This window comes from Phaethon lepturus, unplaced genomic scaffold, assembly GCF_000687285.1.
Source record: "Phaethon lepturus isolate BGI_N335 unplaced genomic scaffold, ASM68728v1 scaffold51770, whole genome shotgun sequence".
Taxonomy (NCBI): Eukaryota; Metazoa; Chordata; class Aves; order Phaethontiformes; family Phaethontidae; genus Phaethon; species Phaethon lepturus.
The window spans coordinates 9477-32163 of NW_010515088.1; the positions used below are offsets into that span (position 1 = coordinate 9477).

General features: G+C 38.7%; 1 protein-coding gene across 3 annotated transcripts; it reads left to right on the plus strand.

Annotated features, from left to right (window-relative positions):
- The first annotated feature begins 824 nt into the window (after positions 1-824).
- On the plus strand, positions 825-22036 carry AQP9 (aquaporin 9). Of its 3 annotated transcripts, XM_010294868.1 has the most exons (6): positions 825-1147; positions 1240-1298; positions 13660-13786; positions 17353-17490; positions 20047-20165; positions 21799-22036. In XM_010294868.1, exons 2-6 carry the CDS (start codon positions 1296-1298, stop codon positions 22018-22020), a joined length of 609 nt encoding a protein of 202 aa, XP_010293170.1. In that variant the 5' UTR covers positions 825-1147; positions 1240-1295; the 3' UTR covers positions 22021-22036. The 3 variants fall into 3 exon arrangements, with proteins under 3 accessions (XP_010293170.1, XP_010293155.1, XP_010293163.1); XM_010294853.1 differs by lacking the exon at positions 1240-1298 and having other exon boundaries at positions 963-1147; XM_010294861.1 differs by having other exon boundaries at positions 1131-1298.
- Positions 22037-22687: the final 651 nt, after the last annotated feature.

The window sequence follows — 22687 nt, forward strand, 5'->3', positions numbered from 1 at the left end:
TGGTGTCAAGTCAAACGATAGAAAATACTTGTAAATCAACCAGACGGGGTGTTAGTCAAGTCAGTATCACATCTGATAAAACTATTCAAGATGCTTAAGAGTTTAACATTTTTCTCTAGGAGGCCCAATTCTTTGAGATATTCAGCAACTTCATGTCTTAAGACCATTGAAAATAATATTATAATGCTTCATATTGTAGCACCTATGCACTTTTAAGCTAAACTTATTAGAGACATGTAATATGTCATTTGGTGCCTCACTTGCCAATACTGCATTATAGTGAGCCACTGGACCGAAGCAGATTTCATTAAATGTTCCTAATTTATTCTGCCTCATTGCTCTTTTGTAAACAGGGCGGGTCACTAGAGAGCAAGGCATTTAGTCCAAAAAGAGTATTTTGTGTGAATATACAAATTCCACATACTACCAAGGTAAGATTCCTCATTAGCCACTGCAGTCCCTCAGAAGTGACAAGATAGGAGCTTTTGTTTACAGGGTAGAGCACAGCATTCTCACAAGCATTCGTTCTCTTTTACAACCTCCCCTTGAAAAGTTTTTGGACAGCCAATAGAAGCATGGTTTAAATCCCAATCTAGGTCAGAGACAAATTTTCAACTCTATTTTGGTTCCTTTCTTTGTGGTTTCTCTTTTTGCCTTTCTTTTTCATCAGGGTGACAGGAACCACATTTTATTCACTTTTACTGGGGGAAAAAAAGGTGACATAGTAGCAAAGGTAATGATTAATCCATTCTGCAAGAAAAAAAGACGATTTCTGATCGTGAACTTACTGGTGTTATCTAACCAGTATAAATAGAAGTGTAGTCAGAGGAGGCACAGGATGGAAAACTCATGATGAATTGTTAGGGCATGTTGAGTTGGTTCTGTCAATGCCTGCAGTCAGATGATTTCACTGGCTGTACAAGATGAAATCTCATATTTCAATGTATAAGTAAAAGTGTCAAAGTTCAGCTGAAGCAGGGACGAATACAGAACAAATTTTGTGTGTATTTGTAACTAGGGCACCAGAGCAATAGAGGAAGCCAAAATGAGCCTGAAAAACAAAAGGAGTTTAAAGGAGAAATTTGCCTTGAAGAACAGCTTGGTTAAAGAAGCCCTCTCAGAATTCCTGGGAACTTTTATACTGATAGTAAGTGTCAGCTGCTTTCCTTTCTTCCTACTAATCTAATGTTGGACAGTGCTTGTAAGGGGACATGTATGCTTTTTCTTGTACTGTACCAGCAGCGTGGTTACTGCCTGACAAACATTGTACAGCCGTGAATGAATTGCTTCTATTTATGGTAAGTTTGTAATTCCTTTCTTCACCTGATGTAATTATCACTAGCTATTAAAAAGAAATAGCTTTATGTATTTCAATTATCTAATAATATTTGATTTCATACAGGAGCAGAATTTCGGTGAATTATCACATTCAGAAACATCCAGATATGCACAATGAATGTTAATAATACTCTTGCTTTTGTTTTTAAAAAGCTCAGCTGCTTATTCCACTTTCACTTCTGTGCACAACTGTCATTTGCTTTAACATACTGTACTGCACATCGAGGGAATTTTAGCAGAGTTATTTTCCTGTACAACATAGAAATTTAGCTGTGTGATTTGTAGTGAATTTATGGGGAGTTGCGTTACCAAACCTTCAGAGATTTTGCAAGTTAACTATTTTTTGGTTGGTTTATAACTGTACTACAGAAGTTATACAGTTGCTTGATCCTCTAGTGCTGCTACAGTTTAGCTAAGTACCAAAACTCCCCACTTTCACATCCCCAGGTTTTTTACTTAATTTCTTGCTCAGTTTTTCCGTGCATTTTACACTGGGACACAAAGCTGTTTGGTGATTTACCAGGGTAGAGAGCAGCCTCAGTAGCAGAGCTGGAAGTCAAGCAACCAGAGTATTTATGCCAAACTTTTTCTTCCTCCTTTTAGTCTGAACAAGACACTCTTACTCATTTTAAGTATTTCCTCATAGTGAAAAGACAGAAAAAAATAAGAAGCAGGCATAGTACTGACATAGTGTATTCTATAACTGTAACTGTATTAGCTAAGTTTCAAGTAAGCCATCTAAAAAATTCCAGTAGCTCATAAAATACATGCAAATAATGGTCTTTACTACACTTCAGCCAACTGAAGTGCACAGGCACTGAAGGAACATTATTCTCAAATTTAATACCATCCATAAGACATTATTACAGTAAGGAGCACATTTAGAAGCAAGGAGCACAAAGCACTTTACAAACATTAATGAATTAAGTGTCACAACACCCTGGTAAGGAGGGGAAATGTCATTATCTTAATTTTATATATTAGCAAACCTGATTACAGCAGACTGCACAGGAAGTCTGAGGCAGAACTCTGAATATAACCCAGATCACCTGACTTCCAGTACTCTGCCCTCGCCACAAGATCATCCTCCTCTTTCCATTAATACAATTAAGCAAGTGAAGAAAATGTATTAAAGTGCAGATTAGACCACAAATGCTATTATTTAATGTCCTGCTGCACAAGACTAGAAGCAAACCCAGAGACCATTTTCTAGTATATTCACTGTATGAATATAGTGGAAAATGACGTTACAAAAGTATTTTTGAGAATCTGACTGAGTTTCTCAATTCTATCTTACCCTTTCTAGTTTCAGCCTTGGCTTAAAGCAGGAGAAGAGCCTCACAGGAATTAAACTGCAGCTTTCTCAGTGCTTGGATACCTCGATTTATGTTTAGACTATGCAAGTTAGCAGCATTACAAAGTGTTTATTGTGAAGAAACTGACTTTTCTGCTCTTATTTATTGCTATTGCTTTTAGACTCTGTCAGCTAGTAAATAGTTTCTCTTTAAGAACAGATAAATATTAAACTCTTAACTTAAATTGGAGCTAATGAAAGGGGCACCCTGTAAGTCAGAGGGCAGGAATCCTTGAAGGACAAACACCACATATGCAAAAGAAGTGATAGCTTTCTTCCACCACCCTATTACTATGTCTTAATCCTGTTGCAAAGTGAAAGTGAGACAAGGGTTCAGGGCCTATGGCACAGTTGATTCAGATCTTTGCGGAAAGCCATTTCATGTCACTGTGATGGGTTTTACAGCCTGTGGGGAGCACCTGCACCAGGGAGCAAGGCAGGGACCCACAGGCTTTGTCTGGAAGACAATGCTAACTGACCATACCTAAATCTGCGACCACCCTAGCACCTCAGGAAGTTAGGCAGGTGAAATTCTGTCCCCCCAAATAACCTGTTTCTATTTTTTTCTGGAAAACATCATCACAGACCACATAGTGTTAAGAGCTTAAATTACCATCTTTGGTAACTCTCAAGCCTTGCAACATTATTTTCCAAACTGGAAAATGTACAAACTGTAAGATTAATTTCAGGACATCTAGAGAGTGAAATCACTCATCAGGCAAAAAAACAAGCCTTCACCTGGGGGTGAGAGGGGCTCTGCCTGCAATGTTGAACAGATTTGAGGCAACAAACCTTGAGAAAGTCACTGGGTATAGAGTTTGGATAGCATCTCTTGGTCATCCCTACTTAATATGCTGTGGTTTGCCTTGCAGCATGGTCTCAGAGCATCTAAACCGAATTCTTTTCAGATGAAACTAATGTGGAAGGTGAGCTCCAGAATAATAGGGAATGTGCTGCCCATTAATAGATGCTCAGTCCGGTGAATCAGACTGGAGCTACTCCTAAGTAATCCTCCTGAGGTGTCCATAGTCAGAGTCTCTGAACCAGCTGCTTGCACTGCACAACTTGATAATACAGACATAGTCTGTGAGCCTCTCTCTGCTTACCAAAGCACCTAATTTCAACCTCTGAGGGTTCAGTGAGAAACACCAAACCCTAGGAACCTGGAAGTGCCCTGCTGTATAGCTGGATCTGATGGTACAGAGAGCTGCCATTGTCGCCTGTCTGGTTAATCCTGCTGGTGATTAGGCTATTTTACTCTTACATATATTGTGCTGGGGAAACGAGTATTTCTTTCAGTATCAAGCCTTGGATTATTCCCCAAGGCATAGCACAGCTTCTCTAATTACACTCTGGAACAAGAATTGGGGCAGAAAACCCAAGAGGTACAGCCCACCACCAAATGCAAATTGCACATGGTTTTGGTTACACTGAGCTTTTGGTTACTGTCTTGATCTATATCATAGTCACTTTATAAGATTCCACCAAGCTGAGAAAGTGGTGTACTTCACCTCTTATGCCATTTCTATACAACAAATGGAGTGATGCAGTTTTTACGTAACTAAGTTACATTTGCAGTACAGGCAATGAGGAACATGCATTATGCTGGGTATTTGTATTTGCAGACTTGTGAACTCCTGGCAATTTCTTGGTGCTGTCACATGGTAAACCCCCAACGTGCAACGTTTAATTGTGCCACTTGTAATTTAGTATAAATATCCACAAAAAACCACAATCTACCCATAAAGTTTTCAATGAACATTTGAAAAGGATACAACGGTTTTCCAGCAAATGGATTCCGAGTAGTGTGGATTTCACAGTGTGTTTGGATCCAACTTGTGGGACTGGTCCCTCCAGCCTACACCTATGCAACAGGTCCCCGAGGTGGGAGAACACCAGCCCGTTTGTACCATGGTAGCTGAGAGGTCAGTGTGTGCACACATTTCCCAGCCTCTGACACAGCCTCAGCCTTCTGCAGCTGGGGCTGCCCCCGAGGCCTCCCTTGCGAAAGAGCTCTCTGGAGAGCTTTTTGTTTTCCAGCATGTCCTTTGCTTCAGTACGTTTCCTCTTGGGAACAACGTCTGGGTGCCAGAACAAGAGAGTCAAGAAGCCATGCTGCACCATGCTGCTGAGACATGGTTTACGTGACTTTTCAGTGAGTCTCTCCGGAACCCACCTATCCAACTGCCTTTCTGCCTTTAGTTGTGCTTCTCTCCATATTTCCCCTTTGGAACTTGGCTGCATTGCTCTCAAACAAAATGGTATTTACTCTGGCTTACGCCATTAAGTATATCTGAATTGGAGCAATTTCAAAAAGAGAAGCCAAATAGCACACATGCCTTCCTTTACCAGCTACTGCTCACCTAACATAGTTTGTATTTCATTTTCACTCTTACGAGCATCTTACTAAACAGTTTCCCAGAAAGGAACCGCACAAGAGCCCGTGTCTCCTAAGTCCAGAGCAGTGTACACTTCATTGCTGAAACAGAACACAGGCTTCCATTTAGCATATAAAGACAAGGAGGTAGTATATATATTCCTATCCCAAAGCTTAGTAACCAACAGGAGGTGGGGAGCCTTTTGCAAAACTCCGACTAAAGCAAATGTTTGTGTGTGCATAGAGGATGCAGTGCATGAGCATGAACTGAATGCATGACACCCCATGCTGCAAATTGTCCACCTAATGAGAAGGAAGGCTTTTGCTCATCAAAATCTTTTTGTCTTGTTTTCATATGCTGACCATTAATTCTGATCATTATTTAATTTATCACTCCTGCTTTGTTGGGGAGTTTAGCCTTGCCTGAAAAATCTTCAAGTATGACATTTCATGGATTTGTTCAGTCCAGAAGATTAAAATTTAAACAACTTTTCCATATCGTTCTTTTTGTGGCCCTACATACCAGTGCATGTTAATTACAACACTGTACAGTAATATATATCCCTTATTCCAAACGTGCATTAGAATCCTCGTTACTTGATGTTATTACATAAAAATATAGCTTTTGATCATTTAGTCCTTAAATAAGTGTTTAGCATTTAATAAAAAATTATTACTTAGACATTTTAAACAAAGATGAATTCTGTGTTCTAAATTTTTGTGAAAGAAGGACTCTTTGTATATAATAAAATTGCTTACAGCGAGTTTTAAGGTACAAAATTAAATAGCAGTAGCTGCTAACAGCTACCTTGTTTGCCATCAGCAATTAATTTCCTGGAGTACAGAATCTTGTATAATTAGCTCTTGAACAGTGAACTTAAGTTTGTGAAAGCTTGATAAAAAAGTTTATTAAAACGTATTTATGATTGGTATTTTGATGTCAGTCAACAGCTTTTTAAATATTATATAATGCTACAAATACCATGGGCCTTAGCAATGTTTGCACTCCGAAAAGTAGCCCTCATGTCAGAGATCCATACATTAGGGTGTCTAGCAGCAGTACTATAGTGAAACCAATAAATAATGGAAGTCACTCATGAATCTAATGTTATAGAATTTAATCCTGCACTTCCAGACCAAAACTGCTCATTTTATGGGAATAAGATGCTTCCTTTCCCTGTCTTCACCAACTCAGAGTCCCTTCTGTTTCTGCAAATGTACCAGTTGCATATATTTTGATGGCATGAAATTTTGCTAATGAACCTGCTGAAGATGTACAGAATCTTCCTCTTTCTTGCTACTGCATTAAATCAGCACCGCAAGCAGAAGTCAAAGAGGTAATGAAGACGCTTAGTCGTGCTGAGGTTAAGGAAGTGTTCTTGCACACTCGTATTATTTCTGTATATTTACTATTATCAAAATCAATCAAATTTTTTTTTTCTCTAGACAATACTTCTGTTTCCCTGAAGTCATTCTTTAATTTAGCTGAATAGTTAGCACTATGAAAGAACTGAAAGGAAGGTTGCCTAATTGTTCTTTCACCCCAAAATGTTTATTACAGCAAATAATTCTGAAAAGTCACAGGAAATCTTTTGTTTTCAGTACAAACTTAAGTTTTCCGCTATATGACATTTTAAACTTTCAGGTGACTCAGATGTTCTGTGTTGCATGAAAGTTTTAAAAGAGAATTATCTTCATCTCTGCAACATCAGCCACAACGCAAACTCAGCTCTCATTGTTTAACCAAGAGGTTCCTGTAAGTTGAACCTAATTTTCCAAGACCTTTTTCTGTAGATGCATTTTTTCCAGAAGGTTTGCATCTGTAGGACTGAAGGGTAGGCACTCTCCCTAAGCCTCACAGAAGACTTGCATCCTACCAACATTCAACTGCAATTGGAAAACTAGAATTTGTGTTTTACAGACAAATTTACAGGCTGTTTTTTCAAAAGTTTCACCAAATAAAAAAGGTAATAAAAGTAATAACTTTTTAAAACTGTCATAAACAGTTGAAGAACAGAATAAAAGATAATGCCATAAAAAAAAGTTCATGCCATACAGTGAGTTTATATCTTTGTGACCTCAACACTTAAACAAAACATACTGGCTAAAAGTGAATTCTAGTAAGTTGTCCAATCCATGGTCTGGTTTCAAGGCAAACTTGACTCAGTTCCTCTAACCCATTCCTCAAAGGCTTCTTTGCTATTAAAAGCATTCAGCTTTTTTTTCCAACAGAAAACAGCTTAGGAAGAGAACATACTGAGGCTTTAATTGCTCAGAACCATGCACCTCCAACCATACGGGCACAACAAAGATCCACACCTGCACCCAAAGGAAAGAGGAAAAGAAAAGATACATGTACGCTTTACACTCCTAAGAGAGAACAGAAAACCTTCTTTCTCAGAAACTGCAATGCCTGCTCCTGCACTCTCTCTGAATGGTACAATCCCCTGAGCACTGTTACAGAGACTAAGCACGTTTTAAGAGCTTAGAAAGATTTTAATCTTTTCAGTTGGTGTAGGAAGCAAAGCAGAGAAGCACATCTCGGCTCAAGAATAAGTGAGTAACCTGGAAGGGAAGCAGCACCTGAATAGGCTCTTTTTCTCCTCAAGAAGGTACTAGGTAAGATTTTCTTCTCCTGCCCAGTCTTTTCTTCCTAGCCCCTTTGCAAAGGGCCATGATCCACTCCTGAATGTTTGTATCTGAATATGAAACGTTTCATTTCCTTTCTCTGATGAATTTCTAAACCTTAGTAAGAAAATAAAAATAATCTTCATTGAAGAAACTGACTCAAGCCAGTTGCCCCATACAATTCAGGAAGGAAAAGCATTTTAGCATTTCAGGATGAAGAGTGCAATATTAATCATAATAAAATACGAGAGAATCCAGACCTTTGCTTTCTCTCTAGGTGATTTCAAGCTTTTATTTGTCTCCTATTGCATGTGCAAAAGCAATAATAAAAATTTAAAAGCATCAGTTTATATAACACAGCATAGTTTGTCCCTCAATATTTTCACTGTATTTATTCCCACAGAGGAATTTGAACCAGATCTTTATATGCTTCAAAAGCTTTATACGCACAATTCATCCAAAGCCTTATTAAATTTACATTCATGTCTCCAAGTAGTAATGCTGTCTGCCATTAAAAAAAAATGGTTTCAAAATGGCAATCATTTTAAGGCTTATGTTTATACTATTTAATTAACTAAATAAGTTGGTTTTTTCAAACTCTTATTTTATTAGATAGCAAGTCGGAAAAAAATGAAGGGCAATCCATTTGAACCCAAGAGGATATTGCTTGTGTCCCAGGAGATCATCAGGAGAACGGATATAGCGACTTCTTATTATTCCAAGTTTGATTAAATCGTAATGTACAGAACCCCCCCCCAGCCCCCACCAAACTATGTAATTAATGATAAAATAAAAGCCATGTGTTTTTAAAGTATTTAAAAATTACTTGACTGGTAAGCTGTAGTTTTATCTCACCTTAAAATTTTTAAGTACTATCTGATTTAACATAAGATAGCAAATATTAAACATGAAATTAGATGAAGACTGGTCTTTCCTGGCAGGAGTTTCCTGCAACTTGAATTCTTGCAAAGTTAATGCCCTCAATTTTGGTAATGTGTCCCTATTTTTGTTGCTGTTAGCATTACTGTCCCTATTGAAGGAACGCTTAGAAGCCCAGTCTGAACCAGGCCCTACATAATACACAAACATAGCAAAAATATGGCTCTGTATCTAAAGAGTTTCTTATTCATAATAAAACACCTTATTATGAAATGCAGCAGATTATTCATAAAGCAAGTCTGCTTAAAAAAATAAGAGATTGGAAATGAAAGTGAGTTCTAAAATACACTCCAAGTTAAACACCTTTAGAAGGACACCATCAATTTAGTAATCAGCCTCTGAAAAGTTTATTTACTACTTTTTTTAAGCAACTGCCAAAATAACTGTTTATGGAAGTATTAATGGGGGGCAGGAGGAACCGTACAAGACTACAGAAAACCACAAACAACCCCTTAATGTTTTCATGGGCAATTTTGTTCAACAAGATCCCTACGTGCAGTAAAGGGCAAATGCAACCACTTCTCCCAAGCCCCAGAGGCCTCCGACTCCTCCTGCCTGTATCCCTGCCTCTAAAGGCCTAAATATGTGGTACTACGTCTGGCTGCTTAGAGAAGTCACGGAGATTTCCCTAACAAGTGAAATACCAGGGCTTGCTCTCGTGTCCTTGATTGTCCCAGCGATATCGCTCTGCTTCTGCGGACTCGGAACAGGTAACTTTAGGATAGCAGAAGGACACTCACCGCAGGCACACAGATCGAGCCTAATGCACTGCAGTGACCGTGAGAGCCCATCCCCTTCACAGCACTGCACAGGAACATACGCACGTGCAGCAGAATCCAGAGCAGTACTGCAGGTCCATCGAGTCGGAAAAAGGGGAGCAGACAAATTGCAGGCTAACAGGAAATTCCTGTCTGGGGACAGTAGGAGAACATAGGTGGGAGTGTGGCGTGGGAAAGGGGCAGCATTGCCGCCTTCCCTGAACAAAGGCATCCTTACAGAAAATTGTGAACTGGTGGAGGGATCCTTGGAGATTCTTCACAATTAGCTGCGGTTGTTTAAGTATGGTTCTGTCTTGAAAACTGCCTAAAATTGAAATTCTGAACTATTTTTCTAGCATATCTTCATTGCAAGTGTACAGCTTATAATTAAAACGTGATTTTTTTGTAACTGCTGACTCTCTATTCCTAGTAACACACTGAATTCTTGTACTCGTGTAGAGCACTATCAGTTGTGCAGCCATTGAGGCCATACTCTGCCTGCAGGGACATCTATGGTACCCCGCTGTAGGTATGTAACTCACCACAGCTTGGCAGCTGGTGATGTACAAGATATAGCAAAACACATGTCATTGTCTCCAGGCTGCTAAAAAGCAGGAGACTTGACTGCATTTTTAATGTTACAGAGTGTATTGCTATGAATGCACACTGTTTGATAAGAAGCAGCCTTTTTTATATAAGTATTCTGCTTCAAGATGTCCAAAACTTTACAGGCCATATAGAAAAATAGATTCCCTAAATTCTGGATTCAGATTTTGCAGGAAATGCTATTTACACTGAAAAAAGCTATTACAAGCATTTGCAAAAATCTGGAAAATAACACAGATGGAGGCAAAATGATCTTTAGTCTCTCTGATGAGTGGGATAAAGTTCTGCAAGCTTCTAGGGAGTAACAAGACATTATACTCATTGGAGACCAGTTGTTTTCCTTTCCTAACATTAGCCTTGTTACTCAAGACAAAGAGAAGGATCTAATGTCTATGAAGCAAGTTTTTTGGCAGAGAACGTGCAGACAGCTATTCCACACCCAGACATGTTATTTATGACAGTAATCTAATTACTTTGTGAACAAAAAGTCAGTACTGAAGCTAATCCAGTAAATTTAGGCAGATCAGGCTATAGACAACTGCTAAGATGAAAACCTGGTAAGATAAGATAAGATAGAGAGATCTGTCTATATTCTACTGTAAATTAAACTCCCGTCAACTCCATGGGCTTCAATCAAAGAGTTTGTGTGGGTGCAGCTGATGGCTGAACTTGGCCTAGAAACTTAGAATATTTAGTTACAACTTGATATCTAGTTGGTCTTAACTCAGCCAAGCAAAGATTTACAGGGTATTAAACTGCTACTCATATAATTACATGATTAGGTGATAGTTTCCAGTTATGTCAACCTAGCTACACTAGGTATGAGAAAATTTTTTTCTCTCCTTCTTAAGATGACAGCAGATGGAGAAAATATTACCATGATGTGGTTCAGATTTGCAGGTTCGGTTCCCAGTTTCCCCATCCCAGAACGGGCACACACTGATTGGGGCTGCAATAGCGTTCATTCATCGTACATGAGCAGGTAGTAATTTACCAACATCCACCGAGCAAGCAGCCGGGTGCATCTCTGTTCAAGCTGGCTTGTATGCCTTCTTGTTTGTAGATACAGTTTTCCGAGACTTGTTAGCCCAAAAATGGAGCATCTGGAGTTGCATATTTCCCTATGACGTGCAGCGCAGAAGCTATTATGCAAGAGGACTACACATCTGTTTCTGTATGATTCTTCTCAGTTCTGGTAATCAGGGAAGGGAGGCCACAGCCTCCCTGTTATTTCCTTCCCTCTTCTTGTGAATTTGTAGTTGATATACACAGATGTGGTTACTGTCCCTTATCCTACTCTATAATTTCTAATAGAATATTCTAATATTCTAGAATATTCTAAAAGAATATTCTTTTTTCATCATCCTTACAGAAAGGGGTAATATTTTCAAAAGAATGACCTTTTCTTTGAATCTGTTAAACTTTGTCTAAGCCATTTCAGAACGCAAGTGCATACTTGTAGATGTAACTGCTTGCCTGAATACAAACTGCACACTAGTGTACACCAGGCCCCAGACCAGCCTACAACTCGCTCCACGTCTGAGCCATATCTTTCACTAAATCTTGCTTGGTGTGATTTCTGGAATACTCCCTTTGAGAAGTCTGGAAAATGAAGGCTAGAGCATGCTAATTCTACCTCCTCTAGACTTGTGCCTTAATCTTAAGCTTCAGAAATTCCAGCATACTCATACTTTCCATATTAAACATATAAATACACAATGAGTAGAATTGTCTCATATAAAATTTAAAAAAACCCATGTAATTTCATCTGCAAACAACTAAAATTTTTGTTTGTTTTATATCTATATGTGCATTGTGCTTACCATTTGAATTTCTATGTGATTGAATTGCTAGATACAGGATACTAACAGCAATGAGAGAATGCCTGACATAAGCATATGTCATCCATTGCACAGCAGTTGGCTGCAGCTTGGAATATGTCTTGTAACTTTCAACTACACAGTCCAATAAACTACGGCTATCTAACACCACCCCACCCTTACGTAACCCGACAGCCGTAACACACTGGCACCAGACAGTGTTTTGTTTGCTTGCGTGATTATAACCTCAAGGCAAGAGCTGCACCTGGGTATATGGCACAGTCTTGGGGCACTTTTATAACAGAGACTGTCTGCATTGCAAGGCTGGTTAAAAGCATAATTTTATTGAGAGGTTTTCTGTCACATTTTGGTATTAGTTAAAACCCTTGGGGAAATACTGGAAACAAAAGTATGATTTTTGCCTGTTTAGATTGCATCTATTCTAGCAGGACTTGCTTGTTAAACCTCAATCACCAAATCTTTTTGGTACAGCCTATTTCTGAGGCAGGAGAGATTCTCCCATTACTTTGCAGTTTCTGAATGCAACTGCCTTGCAGCTGAAAATAAACATTTCTAAAAGAACTAAATTTTGTATATTCAAATATGCATAGTTAGGAAGAATATTTGTGATACAGTCATTGGTGACACAGAGTAATGGCAGAACACTAAAGCAAAACAAGGAGATTAACCAAAGCAACTGCACTGGCTAAGATGGAATGATTTTATAGGAAGAAAAAAAAAAAATCAGATTCCCATGTAACATCAAAGAGGAATATACATGTAATATACATATATCTCCAACTTAACATCAAAGTAATTAAGGTTGCTCAAGATAAACCTAGTCATATCCCAGAAATGGTATGATTCAGATTGCTTACAGTTGCAGAGAAGCAAAAGTTTTCAGCCTATAGATATTATCTGATATCTTCCACAGAGTGTTGGGTCCTTACTCAGCAATGCACTTAGGCATATATTTAAAAAGGAGGTTTTCAAAGACACAAATCGATTTCTGGTAGAAATGGATCAGTCTAGTCTATCTTAAGCTAAAAGCCTTTTGTACCTTTGAAAATCTTTCATACCAACTTTAGTAGGACCTACATATATGCTTGAAGATAAGCAGAAGCTTTAGAGCTGAATAAACATGATCTTAAACATACGTTTAAAAGTGTTGCTGAACTTCATTCTGATGGGAACCAACATAAAATGGAAGCCAGTTTGAATCCATTGAGAATACCCCAATGTGAACTCTTCAGGTATCCCCACTTCAGCTAATTGTTCAAGCTGCAGAGCCAGTGAAATAGTCTGATGGAGCTATATATGATATCATGGCAGCATAACAGTATCACACACTCTAATCTCCAGAAAGTTGTCTTATTCCAGAGTTTCAGCATTAAACATTAAAAGCATTTTGAACTATCTTTCATAACTTTTATAGCAATTTTTTCATTGCTTATAGCAACAATCTGGAACTGAAAACTTACCACACAGAATTAATTCCTTCTTCACTTTCAAATGCAGAGATTTGTTGTAGAGGCTGTGAGATCTCATCTAGGCTCCAAATTCTGATCTGTATCCCATTATTGTACTTGAAAACTGTTTTCTGGGGAAAGAGAGGTCCTTATTAGCAGACATTCTTCCTGGTCACAAGGCAGAGGAAAATAAAGAGCAAATGTTCATTGCAGCAAAGGCAACAATGACACGTTCTAATCTCAAATTCTAGCATTGTTTCAATATTTAACAACGTTTTCAGCTATAACAGGACAGCAGCAGGAGTTGCAAACTAACCAATAACATTTGACAGACACGCTCATGGTTTTACGTTTCCCTTTTAAAACACAGGCACTTGGATGTGGGTGTGTAGGACAGGCTGTCCTTAGCCGAGGAGCCCATGGTGGGCCCATGACAGTATCGGTTGGATTTGCGATGGCAGTCACCATAGCAGTGTATGTGTCTGGGGGAGTTTCTGGTAAGTTACTTTTTTCTTACATAGCATTTACTGCCACGGTTTTAAGACATTAAAAATTAAAGTTTATTAAACTACTTCTATTTCATGGTATAAACAACTATGTATCTAGCAATAGCAAGTACCATTACCACAGAGTCTGCATCAGAGTTTTGCTAGTAAAACTTTTGTGTTCTTGTTTCCTTCTATGCTTTGCATTTGACAAAATCTTCCACCCAATTCTGACCTGAACTATAGCATTCAAATCTTGGCAGACCTCTAGCCTTTAAGGAAAGTGGCCTGTGCAAACCAGAGTGGTCTTGCTTTGAAAATTCTGTCAATAGAGATGATCCTGGGCTGCACAGGTGCTGCATTTAAGGAAATAACCATGAAAAGCTTACAGAATCCAGCAGTCAACAGCTAAAATGGTTGCCAGTTAGGTAGAAGGCAGAATGACCCACTAATGGGTATAATGAGCAGGGTTCACCTTACAGAGTGCAATTTATCTCTTCATGTCCTATGACAGATAGTAGCAAGTCTGCTCCTGTCTGCTTGTTTGCAGAAGCAGCAGATCATAGAAAGCAGAAACAGCAAAAAGATTCAGTACTAGAGATACATTCTGTGATACACTGTCAGTGTACTGTCATTGCCCCTTTGTTTCTGCTATAACATTTCCTCATATATCGGTCAGGAATGTCTGTCTTGTCTGTAGCTGGGCTAACTTATCAGTGTCTACATGTGCCATATTGGATGGTGCTTTGTCTCCCATTTCCACCATTCAGTTTGGCCAAATTTATGTCAGAAACATTAGCATAACTGCTTCTAACATTTACATTCTCCCTTTAAAATAGAAAATGATGGGTTGTAATACACAACGGTGTCGTGTATTATAATACACAATACTCCACGTTGTACATGGAGTGTATATTGCCCTTTTAAAGCCAATGGTGCCCTTGTACTCCAGTTCTCATAAAGACATTTCTTACCCGTCATGACGGGGGTAAAGTCAATCTGGGCAGATCTCTCTAGGTATAATTAGACCACTATAAATAGTTGCCATAGCAGAAATTATTGTGGCCATTTCTCTTCCCTTTTACAAATTTTTTTATGGCGACACCACGCATGAGAAGGTTTCTAAGCTCACATTAGAAAGTGCTCAAGGAAAACAGGCAGAAAACAGGCTGAAAAACAGGCATACTTGTCATTGTCATTGAAACAGAACAGAATGGTTCCTTAACACCACAAAAAGTTAATTCAGCAGTACATTCCTATTATTTGAATAACTTTAAACTACAGCTTCTGGTTTACACGTAGGCAGGTAAACTCTTTAATGCAGTAGCAGGAAAAAAACCTGTAAAGACACTAACCTGTCCTACATTTGCATCTTTAAGGGATATTAATCTCCATTATATCCCAGAAGTGCAGAGCGGTTGCAGATGTTGCGGTATTGTGCTTCCTGTGTTTTTCCCATGACAAAGGATCCTGCATGCAGTACATTTTCTCTGTGAAAGAATAGGAACAGATATTTCAATAGGCTGTGACTATCCAACATATGATTACTAGCAGACACTTTATCAGTTCCTATATGGAATTTGTTACCAAATTCTGTGGCTCTTTGGCCATGTTTAAGTACTGCTAAAATATTTGCATCAGTTCTTTATGAAATTGTAAATTCATGGTAACATAAAATATATAGTCTGCACACTTAGTGAAATTGAGCTCTTTTATCTAGGAAAATTACCCTTTTTCTTCTCCTCCATCTAATTTTCCTCAATGCCTAGGTAATTTCCCACCATTTATTCCAACTTAACATTTCAAACTCATGACTGTGATCACTGCAACTACAAAAGAATGGGGAACACACTGTCCAAAGTGGACTTTTTTTTTTAACCAGGAAACTACCAGTGCCACAGGAACCAAGAATTTTTTAACTCCCCTATGTTGGCACGAGAGCCATCAACTAGACTTTTCCAGATTTAATGTTAATCAGACATCTTTAATATTATTATGACTTGTCCTGGCCATCATAATCACCCTGTATTATATACAGGTGGGGAACAATATCAGGTGTTGAAAGAAAGGAAAATTATTCATTCCAGCCAGAGTAAAGAACAAAAGACAACAATTTATCAAAATTCACATGAAGGGCTGTTAAATAAGGTGCCATCCATCTATTTGCTCTGTGCTGAAGAATTTGACACACAGTGAGGAATTCAAAATTAATTCAAGACTGGTGCTACTAGGTCAGAGTTTTGAAAATGATACAAAGAAGGTTTTATCCAGCTCGTTATCTGTGTTTGTCAGTTCATTATGTATCAAAGGTGCCTGGATTTCATAAGATAATGACTCACTGACCTGAAGTGCAAGCAAACACAGAAACTGTACACAGAGGCCCTTTCTCCATCACTAGCCTTTGACAGACAAAGGTCATGCTCTTTTAGTTATTTTATTAAAGACAAAGGCCATTTTTTTCTGATAACCATGCAGGCTGAAATGAGACTTTACCTGGAAGGTAAGCAATGGATCTGCTACGTCCTAGCAAAATTTGGGGTTTATTGTATTTTTACTGTGGAGTACTGTTTCATCCGTTAACTTAAGAAATACAAATTGCCAAGTAAATATGAGCTAGATATTTGTTAAAAAAAAAAAAAAAAAGAAAAACTTCTCCAGATGCATTCAACAGTTTTCCTCCACATTGATAAAAGATGTTGAGGAAAGTGACTAGCATGTGAAATAATAATAAATTATTTTAGAAACAAAAATTGTCACAAAATTCCAACGTTGCTGAAATCTTTTCCATGTGTGAGTTTAGGTGTAGCTACTCCTAAGTACAGAGGAAGGAAATTCCACAGGAATTAGAACTCTGTTTCAGCACAGCTACTTTATCAGTTTCCTTATTGTGGACCTTTCTGGAGGGTCTAAGAGCTTGATGAAAACATGCCATGAAGAACTACACACTGGTGTCCCCAGATCCCATCTGGGCATAGCTCACCAACAGTCAGCATGAAGCTGGACAGCACTAACATTATTTTATGCTTCCTTTACGTTCCTAAGTAATCCCAGGTTGAAGATGGGGACATAAACATGACTTAAACCCAGGGTACTCCAGATTTGCCTCAAGATATATAATCAAGTCAGTAATAATCCTTAATCTTAATACATATTTGCTAAACTGAGTGCATGTTCTGCCCCAGTCCTCCCTTAAAAGCAAAAAGCCAAAGACCTTGAAGAGAGAGAGAAAATGTGCAGAATGATGGACCCTCCCATCACAACTGATAGGGCATATTGAAGCTTTTTCTAGAAAAGTTGTCTTTAGATCTACAGATTATATACTGCAGGACAGCAGTCTGATAAATAGCACAGTCTGCAAACATCAAGAGGGAAGCTGGGTCTTGGTGCGTACTGGCTTTCCCCACCAATTTCATCCAACTTGTTTCAGTTTAATTGCAGTCAGCATCTAATTGCACAATAACATCTAGAAAAACATGTACTAGTCTCATGCTCAAAAGTGCCCACATTTTTACAAATCGTTCAGCTATTCTCATATATGAGAGTCATCCATATGCCGCCTTTTGTGATTTATTTTTCAGGTGGTCACATAAACCCAGCCGTTTCATTAGCCATGTGCGTGACTGGAAGATTAAAATGGACCAAATTACCAATTTACATGTTAGCACAACTCCTGGGAGCATTTGTTGGAGCAGCGGCTGTCTTTGGGATTTATTACGGTGAGTACACCTTAGACATGCTCACAGGACAAACTAGAGGTCAGGCAGTCTCTAAGGCCCCAATTTTTCAATAATGCCAAGCAGGCAGAGGACTCTGTTCACACAGGGCTAATGGCAGGACTGAAACTAAAGCCATAAAGAAGAAAGGAAGAAGCATAAAGAGTTTGAAGGGGAAAAAAAAGGCTCAAACATTCCAGGTATCCTACAACTTTCCTGAAACGCTAATAGTCCAGGAAATGTCCTGAAATTTAGAAAAATTATTCATGGGAAATCAGATACTCTGAGATCATGTATTTCTCAGTAAGGATTTTAAATTACTTAATAGCCAGGATATAGAGCCATTCATCTTCCAAGCAAATTAGAAACATTAAAGACCTGATCCAAGTGCCTGTAGGCAAATATCACCAACATTGTTCACTGAGGTTACAGGATATGAGATCAAGTCCCTCGTGACTAAACTTCAGACCACCCTAGAGGTTGCTCTCCAAGACAACAAACTCCAGGTAGAGTGATAAAGGGGCCACATTTTTATTATATAAAAAAAAGTAAAAAAAAAAAGATTACACGCATCCTTGAGGCATGTTTCTTTTACAAAGCATGCCACAAAGGTAAAAACTTAGTAACAGACTCCCTGCCTTGATGAATCCACTCAGTTAGACCAGCTGCTTCAATCACCTACTCCCAAATGCTGCTTCCACTGTTCCAGCCCATCTCCTCCAAAGCCTCTCTTATGGGCATTATGTCTGCAGACAGTGCTGGCTCTAGGCGCAACAGAGAAAAACTGAAACTGGAAATGCCTAATTGTGTATCAGCTAAGTGCTCAGTACCAGCAGTAATCACGAACAGAAGTATCTTTAGGAACTGTGGTAACTCTTTTGGGCTTGGTGCGGTTTGTTTGTTTGGGGTTGGGGGCTGGCGGGTGGTTCTAAGGTTAGTGTTAGAATTCAGAAACTGTGTGATTCCAGAACAGGATTTCCATTGGAATCTAAGTCCTCCTCAAGCCAGACAGACAAGATTAGGGTTGTGTCCAGGATGCACCAATACATCAACATGCACATGGGGTTAGGGATGGATTCACAGTGTTCTGCCAAAGGGTGGTGGCAGGATGGGGAGCCAAGACAGGGAACTTGGGGCTAGGGTTAGAGACTTCTTCCTGTTATTCAGGAGTGCAAGATTTTCTCATATCCCTATCTCTGCTCAGGTACTTTGCCCTCGTCTTGTTATTAATTCCCAAACCTCTTCTGTGCTTTTTCCTTCCTGCAACTTGCAGGAGTGTCCTGTACTCACTGAAGTCAACTGAAAACTCACTGGTAGGAAAAAAAAAAGAAAGAAGCTCAACACCTTCATCTTCCCCACACAGAAATATCTGAGCTAGGTGCTTTCATTTTCAGCAGTATCCCTGAAAGAATGAGGGAACGGATATGCTAGGCTGCTGAACATGAGGCCTTTCTAAAGGCCTCCAAGTAATTCACAGCTGAGAAATTTTCTTTTCCTTATCCTTTCTTTTTCTTCGTAATAGTTAAATGCAACAAAATAATCTGACACTGCAAATGAGAGAGCCTGACCAAAGTAAACAACTATATATTCTCTGCACCCATGTTGTGGCCTTAAGCAAAGCTAGAAAAAACAGGGAGCAAGGAGAAATAGAGTTGTCTGCTAGCTTCAGGAGAAGCTAACCATCCTCACCATGACTTCCATGGCAGACAGGGAGCTATTTCTTTACTCATAAATATCACCTCATCACTGGGTCCACTAGTGAAATAAAGGCATAACGTTTGTTATTCATGTCTATGTAAATTTTTGAGTGCTTCATCTTAGTGTCTTTCTATTTCTAACATTTCAGCACCTGCCAAGGTAGCAAATTATTCCGACACAGAAGTCATGTTATACTATTTAAAATATGCCTTAAATATACTAACATAAGTATACATGTATTTACAATATACACAAGTCTTTACAATACGTATAAAAATATAGTGACTTAAATATACCAACAACCAAAGTTTTGGGGCTAGCCTCTCCCTGCACATCTCGGATGACTAGCATAGCAGTTGGGTGTAAAGCCCATGCAGAGTGAAAAGTTCAAACTCCCTTAGAAGAGGTTTCTTGGGAGAGGTCATTCCCAGAAGTAACCATTACACAACTGAAATGGAATAGGAGTAATTCCTGGTGGCTGGGAAGCCACAACAGTACAATCAGGATTCTATGCATTTTTTGGGGCATCATGCAAAATATAGCACCTCTTACAGAATAATACAACTGTGTTCAGAATCAGAAGATGCTCCGTGGCACTGAGTTTGGAGCAATGAACAGGGGAAAAAGAGCCCCATTTTGAAAGCTGTGATACATAAAACAAGTACTTCAAGGCACAGGAGGAGAGGTGAGACAGGAGGGTATGATTAGTACCTCACCTCAAATCCATTAACTACGCGTCCAGAAAAAAACAACCAGTTTCAGTTGCGAATGTGAAGTGCACAGACCTATCACGTATATTCTAGTCCTAGAAAGCCTAGTGTCTGTGGAAAAGTGCAACCAGGTAACGGCTGTTTTCTACAGATGCCTTTATGGAGTATAGCAATGGAACACTTGAAGTCACAGGACCCAACGCAACAGCACATATCTTTGCAACATATCCAGCTCCGTATCTGTCCCTCATAAATGGATTTGCAGATCAGGTAAGTGTGCTTGCTCTCTTGATTCTACAAATTAAACATACCGAAAACTGTAAAAACAGGCAGTAAAAAAAATACATAGATCTCCAACAGGTATGACAAATCTCACTGTTTTGGTCATACATCACTGCGTACAATAGCAATGAGAATGCAATACTGTTTGCAGGGGTTACATTTTAGTCATATTTTACAAGCAAGGTAATTTCAAGTTGTTCTTTCCACATACATCATATTAATTGTTGCACTCTATATATAGTCAACGCAATATATGTAAGAGGTTTTCCCCAGCATAAATCAGTATTTCTCCATAAACTTCAGCAGAGCTGTGACCATTTAAAAAAAAAAAAGCAGCCCATTTTGTGGACCTATTATTCCTTAAGTAATGCTTAAGCATCCAGTTTAACACACTTTGAACAACTGAGTTTTCCGCTACCATAAGCCTCCTCTCCAACTTTCTCTTTGCAAGTAGATTTCTGGTATCCGTTATTTTTCAAATGACTGAATCTGAAAAAATCTCCACTTTATTTCCAACCTGTATCCACCAATCCCACTTATCCAACAGTGAAAAGTGAAGTTTCATATCTTCTATCTACTTCTAATTAATTTACCTGTCTTCTTCAGGCATATGTGAAATAAACATTGCCCAAGTAAGCTATTAAAAAAACAGAGGTTGCTGGAATACAGGAATTCCTTATGTAAAGGACTTGAAAATTATGAAATCTGGCTTCAAAAACATCCAAACATTGCTTTGAAATTTTGTAAGACAGACAATTCTGATTTTTGCTTTAGATCAGTCAGACTTTTCCATAAGATCTTTTTGCCCATGAATGTTTTAAAATAAAATCAAAACCAGATGAAATAAAAATAATTTTTAAAACATAAAGTTCGTTAAATCAGCATAGAAATTGAATGTTTTAACATCACCGAACCTTTTGTCTATTTCTCCCCTGTTAATTATTAGCAAAGTCAACATTTAGAAGGCATTTGATTTAAGCACAGCAGCACTTTCTTCAAAGTAATTCCCAGAAAATTTCCTTCATCGGCTTAGTTAGCATATACAGAGTTTATGTTACAGTTACACATGCACCCTTAATTTAGGTAATTCCTAATTTTTTCTCAGTTTTGATTTTGTAGACTTCTCTTTTTTCCCCTTACGTTACGCAATACCTGGACAAAGAGGTGCATATTTAGTTTCATTTATCAATGTAAGCTACAGTCACATAAAACACTTCGATATCCATGTAACTATTGTATTTGCATAGTAGAACTACCAAAAATCAGGTAAATGGAACTGTTAAATTGATAGGAAAAAATGTGGTAACAAAGCATCAGACCTCACACAGGAGATGCCTTTTAAATCCTCTATTCTTTCCACACCAGGTGGTTGCTTTTTTTTTTTTTTATTTTCAAACATCCTCAGCACACACCTTGTCTTTTTCAGCACAGATATCATAACTTCTCATTATTGTGAGGTAGAGGGGCACTGGGTTCCAAATTTTGCTACTCTGTATAGCAAGACAAATCTAAATACCAGCTCTAAGCCACCACAATCCACAGAGCTGCCATGGACCCTCTTTTCATTATTGGAAGGAATCTGCACATGTTTATTCAATATTCTTTTCTTTGCATTGGCCAGGTGATGTCAACAGCTGTTCTTCTTCTGGCTATATTTGCTATTTTTGACACCAGAAACAACAATGTACCAAAGGGCCTGGAGCCAATTGCCGTAGGACTTCTTATAATTGTTCTTACTTGCTCCTTGGGAATGAACAGCGGCTGTGCCATGAACCCGGCCAGGGATCTAGGCCCAAGGCTCTTCACAGCCGTTGCAGGATGGGGGATGGAAGTATTCACGTAAGTATGCTTGGATATAAAGTAAAATGCTCGTGGCTAAAATTGCTTCCTAGGAAAGTAAGATCCTGATTCAACATGGTACCAAGTCATACCTTATATATAGTATAGGTAATTCTTTGCATACCAGAAACAGCTATTCACGCACTTTAAGCCAGACATCCTCTAGGAACCACGCTTTTAGAAGGATTTCCTGCTCCTAGGGCAAATCAAACGTGCATTACCTCTAATATCAATCATTGTTTCAAGCAGATCCTTCCCAAAATATTAGAGATTCTTAAAGGTCACTGAAAATATAAGAGTGCTTTCTTCTCTTATCCTGCAGCTTTCAGAAAAAAAATGAAATCGTGAGAGAGTTAGGTGGGAATATTTATTTGGTGCTGTAAAAAACACAGACATATCAGATTGATTTAGCCTATTACTACTACTGAGTTATTGCAGAAATATATAACAATCCAAAAGCCTGACTTCCTGCCTGGGAGTGAAGGAGTGAAAGCAAGCTCCCTTCACTTTCCCACATTTCAAAGCACACTCTCAAATCCCTGTGCATGTGTGTGCGCACACGCACACACACTTTTGGCTGGCCAAATGCACAGCTAATTAGTTGCACATCAAATCCACAGCTTACACATATCCAGTGTAAGAGGCACCCTGGGATATCCAAGTAAGAATAA

Bases quoted from the DNA above. Each gene is read 5' to 3' on its own strand.
- AQP9 (XM_010294853.1), top strand. From the start codon at position 1,046: ATGAGCCTGAAAAACAAAAGGAGTTTAAAGGAGAAATTTGCCTTGAAG. The intron at 17,491-20,046 runs GTGAGTACACCT...TGTTTTCTACAG, and splicing joins TGTCTTTGGGATTTATTACG to ATGCCTTTATGGAGTATAGC. The intron at 20,166-21,798 runs GTAAGTGTGCTT...TGCATTGGCCAG, and splicing joins TAAATGGATTTGCAGATCAG to GTGATGTCAACAGCTGTTCT.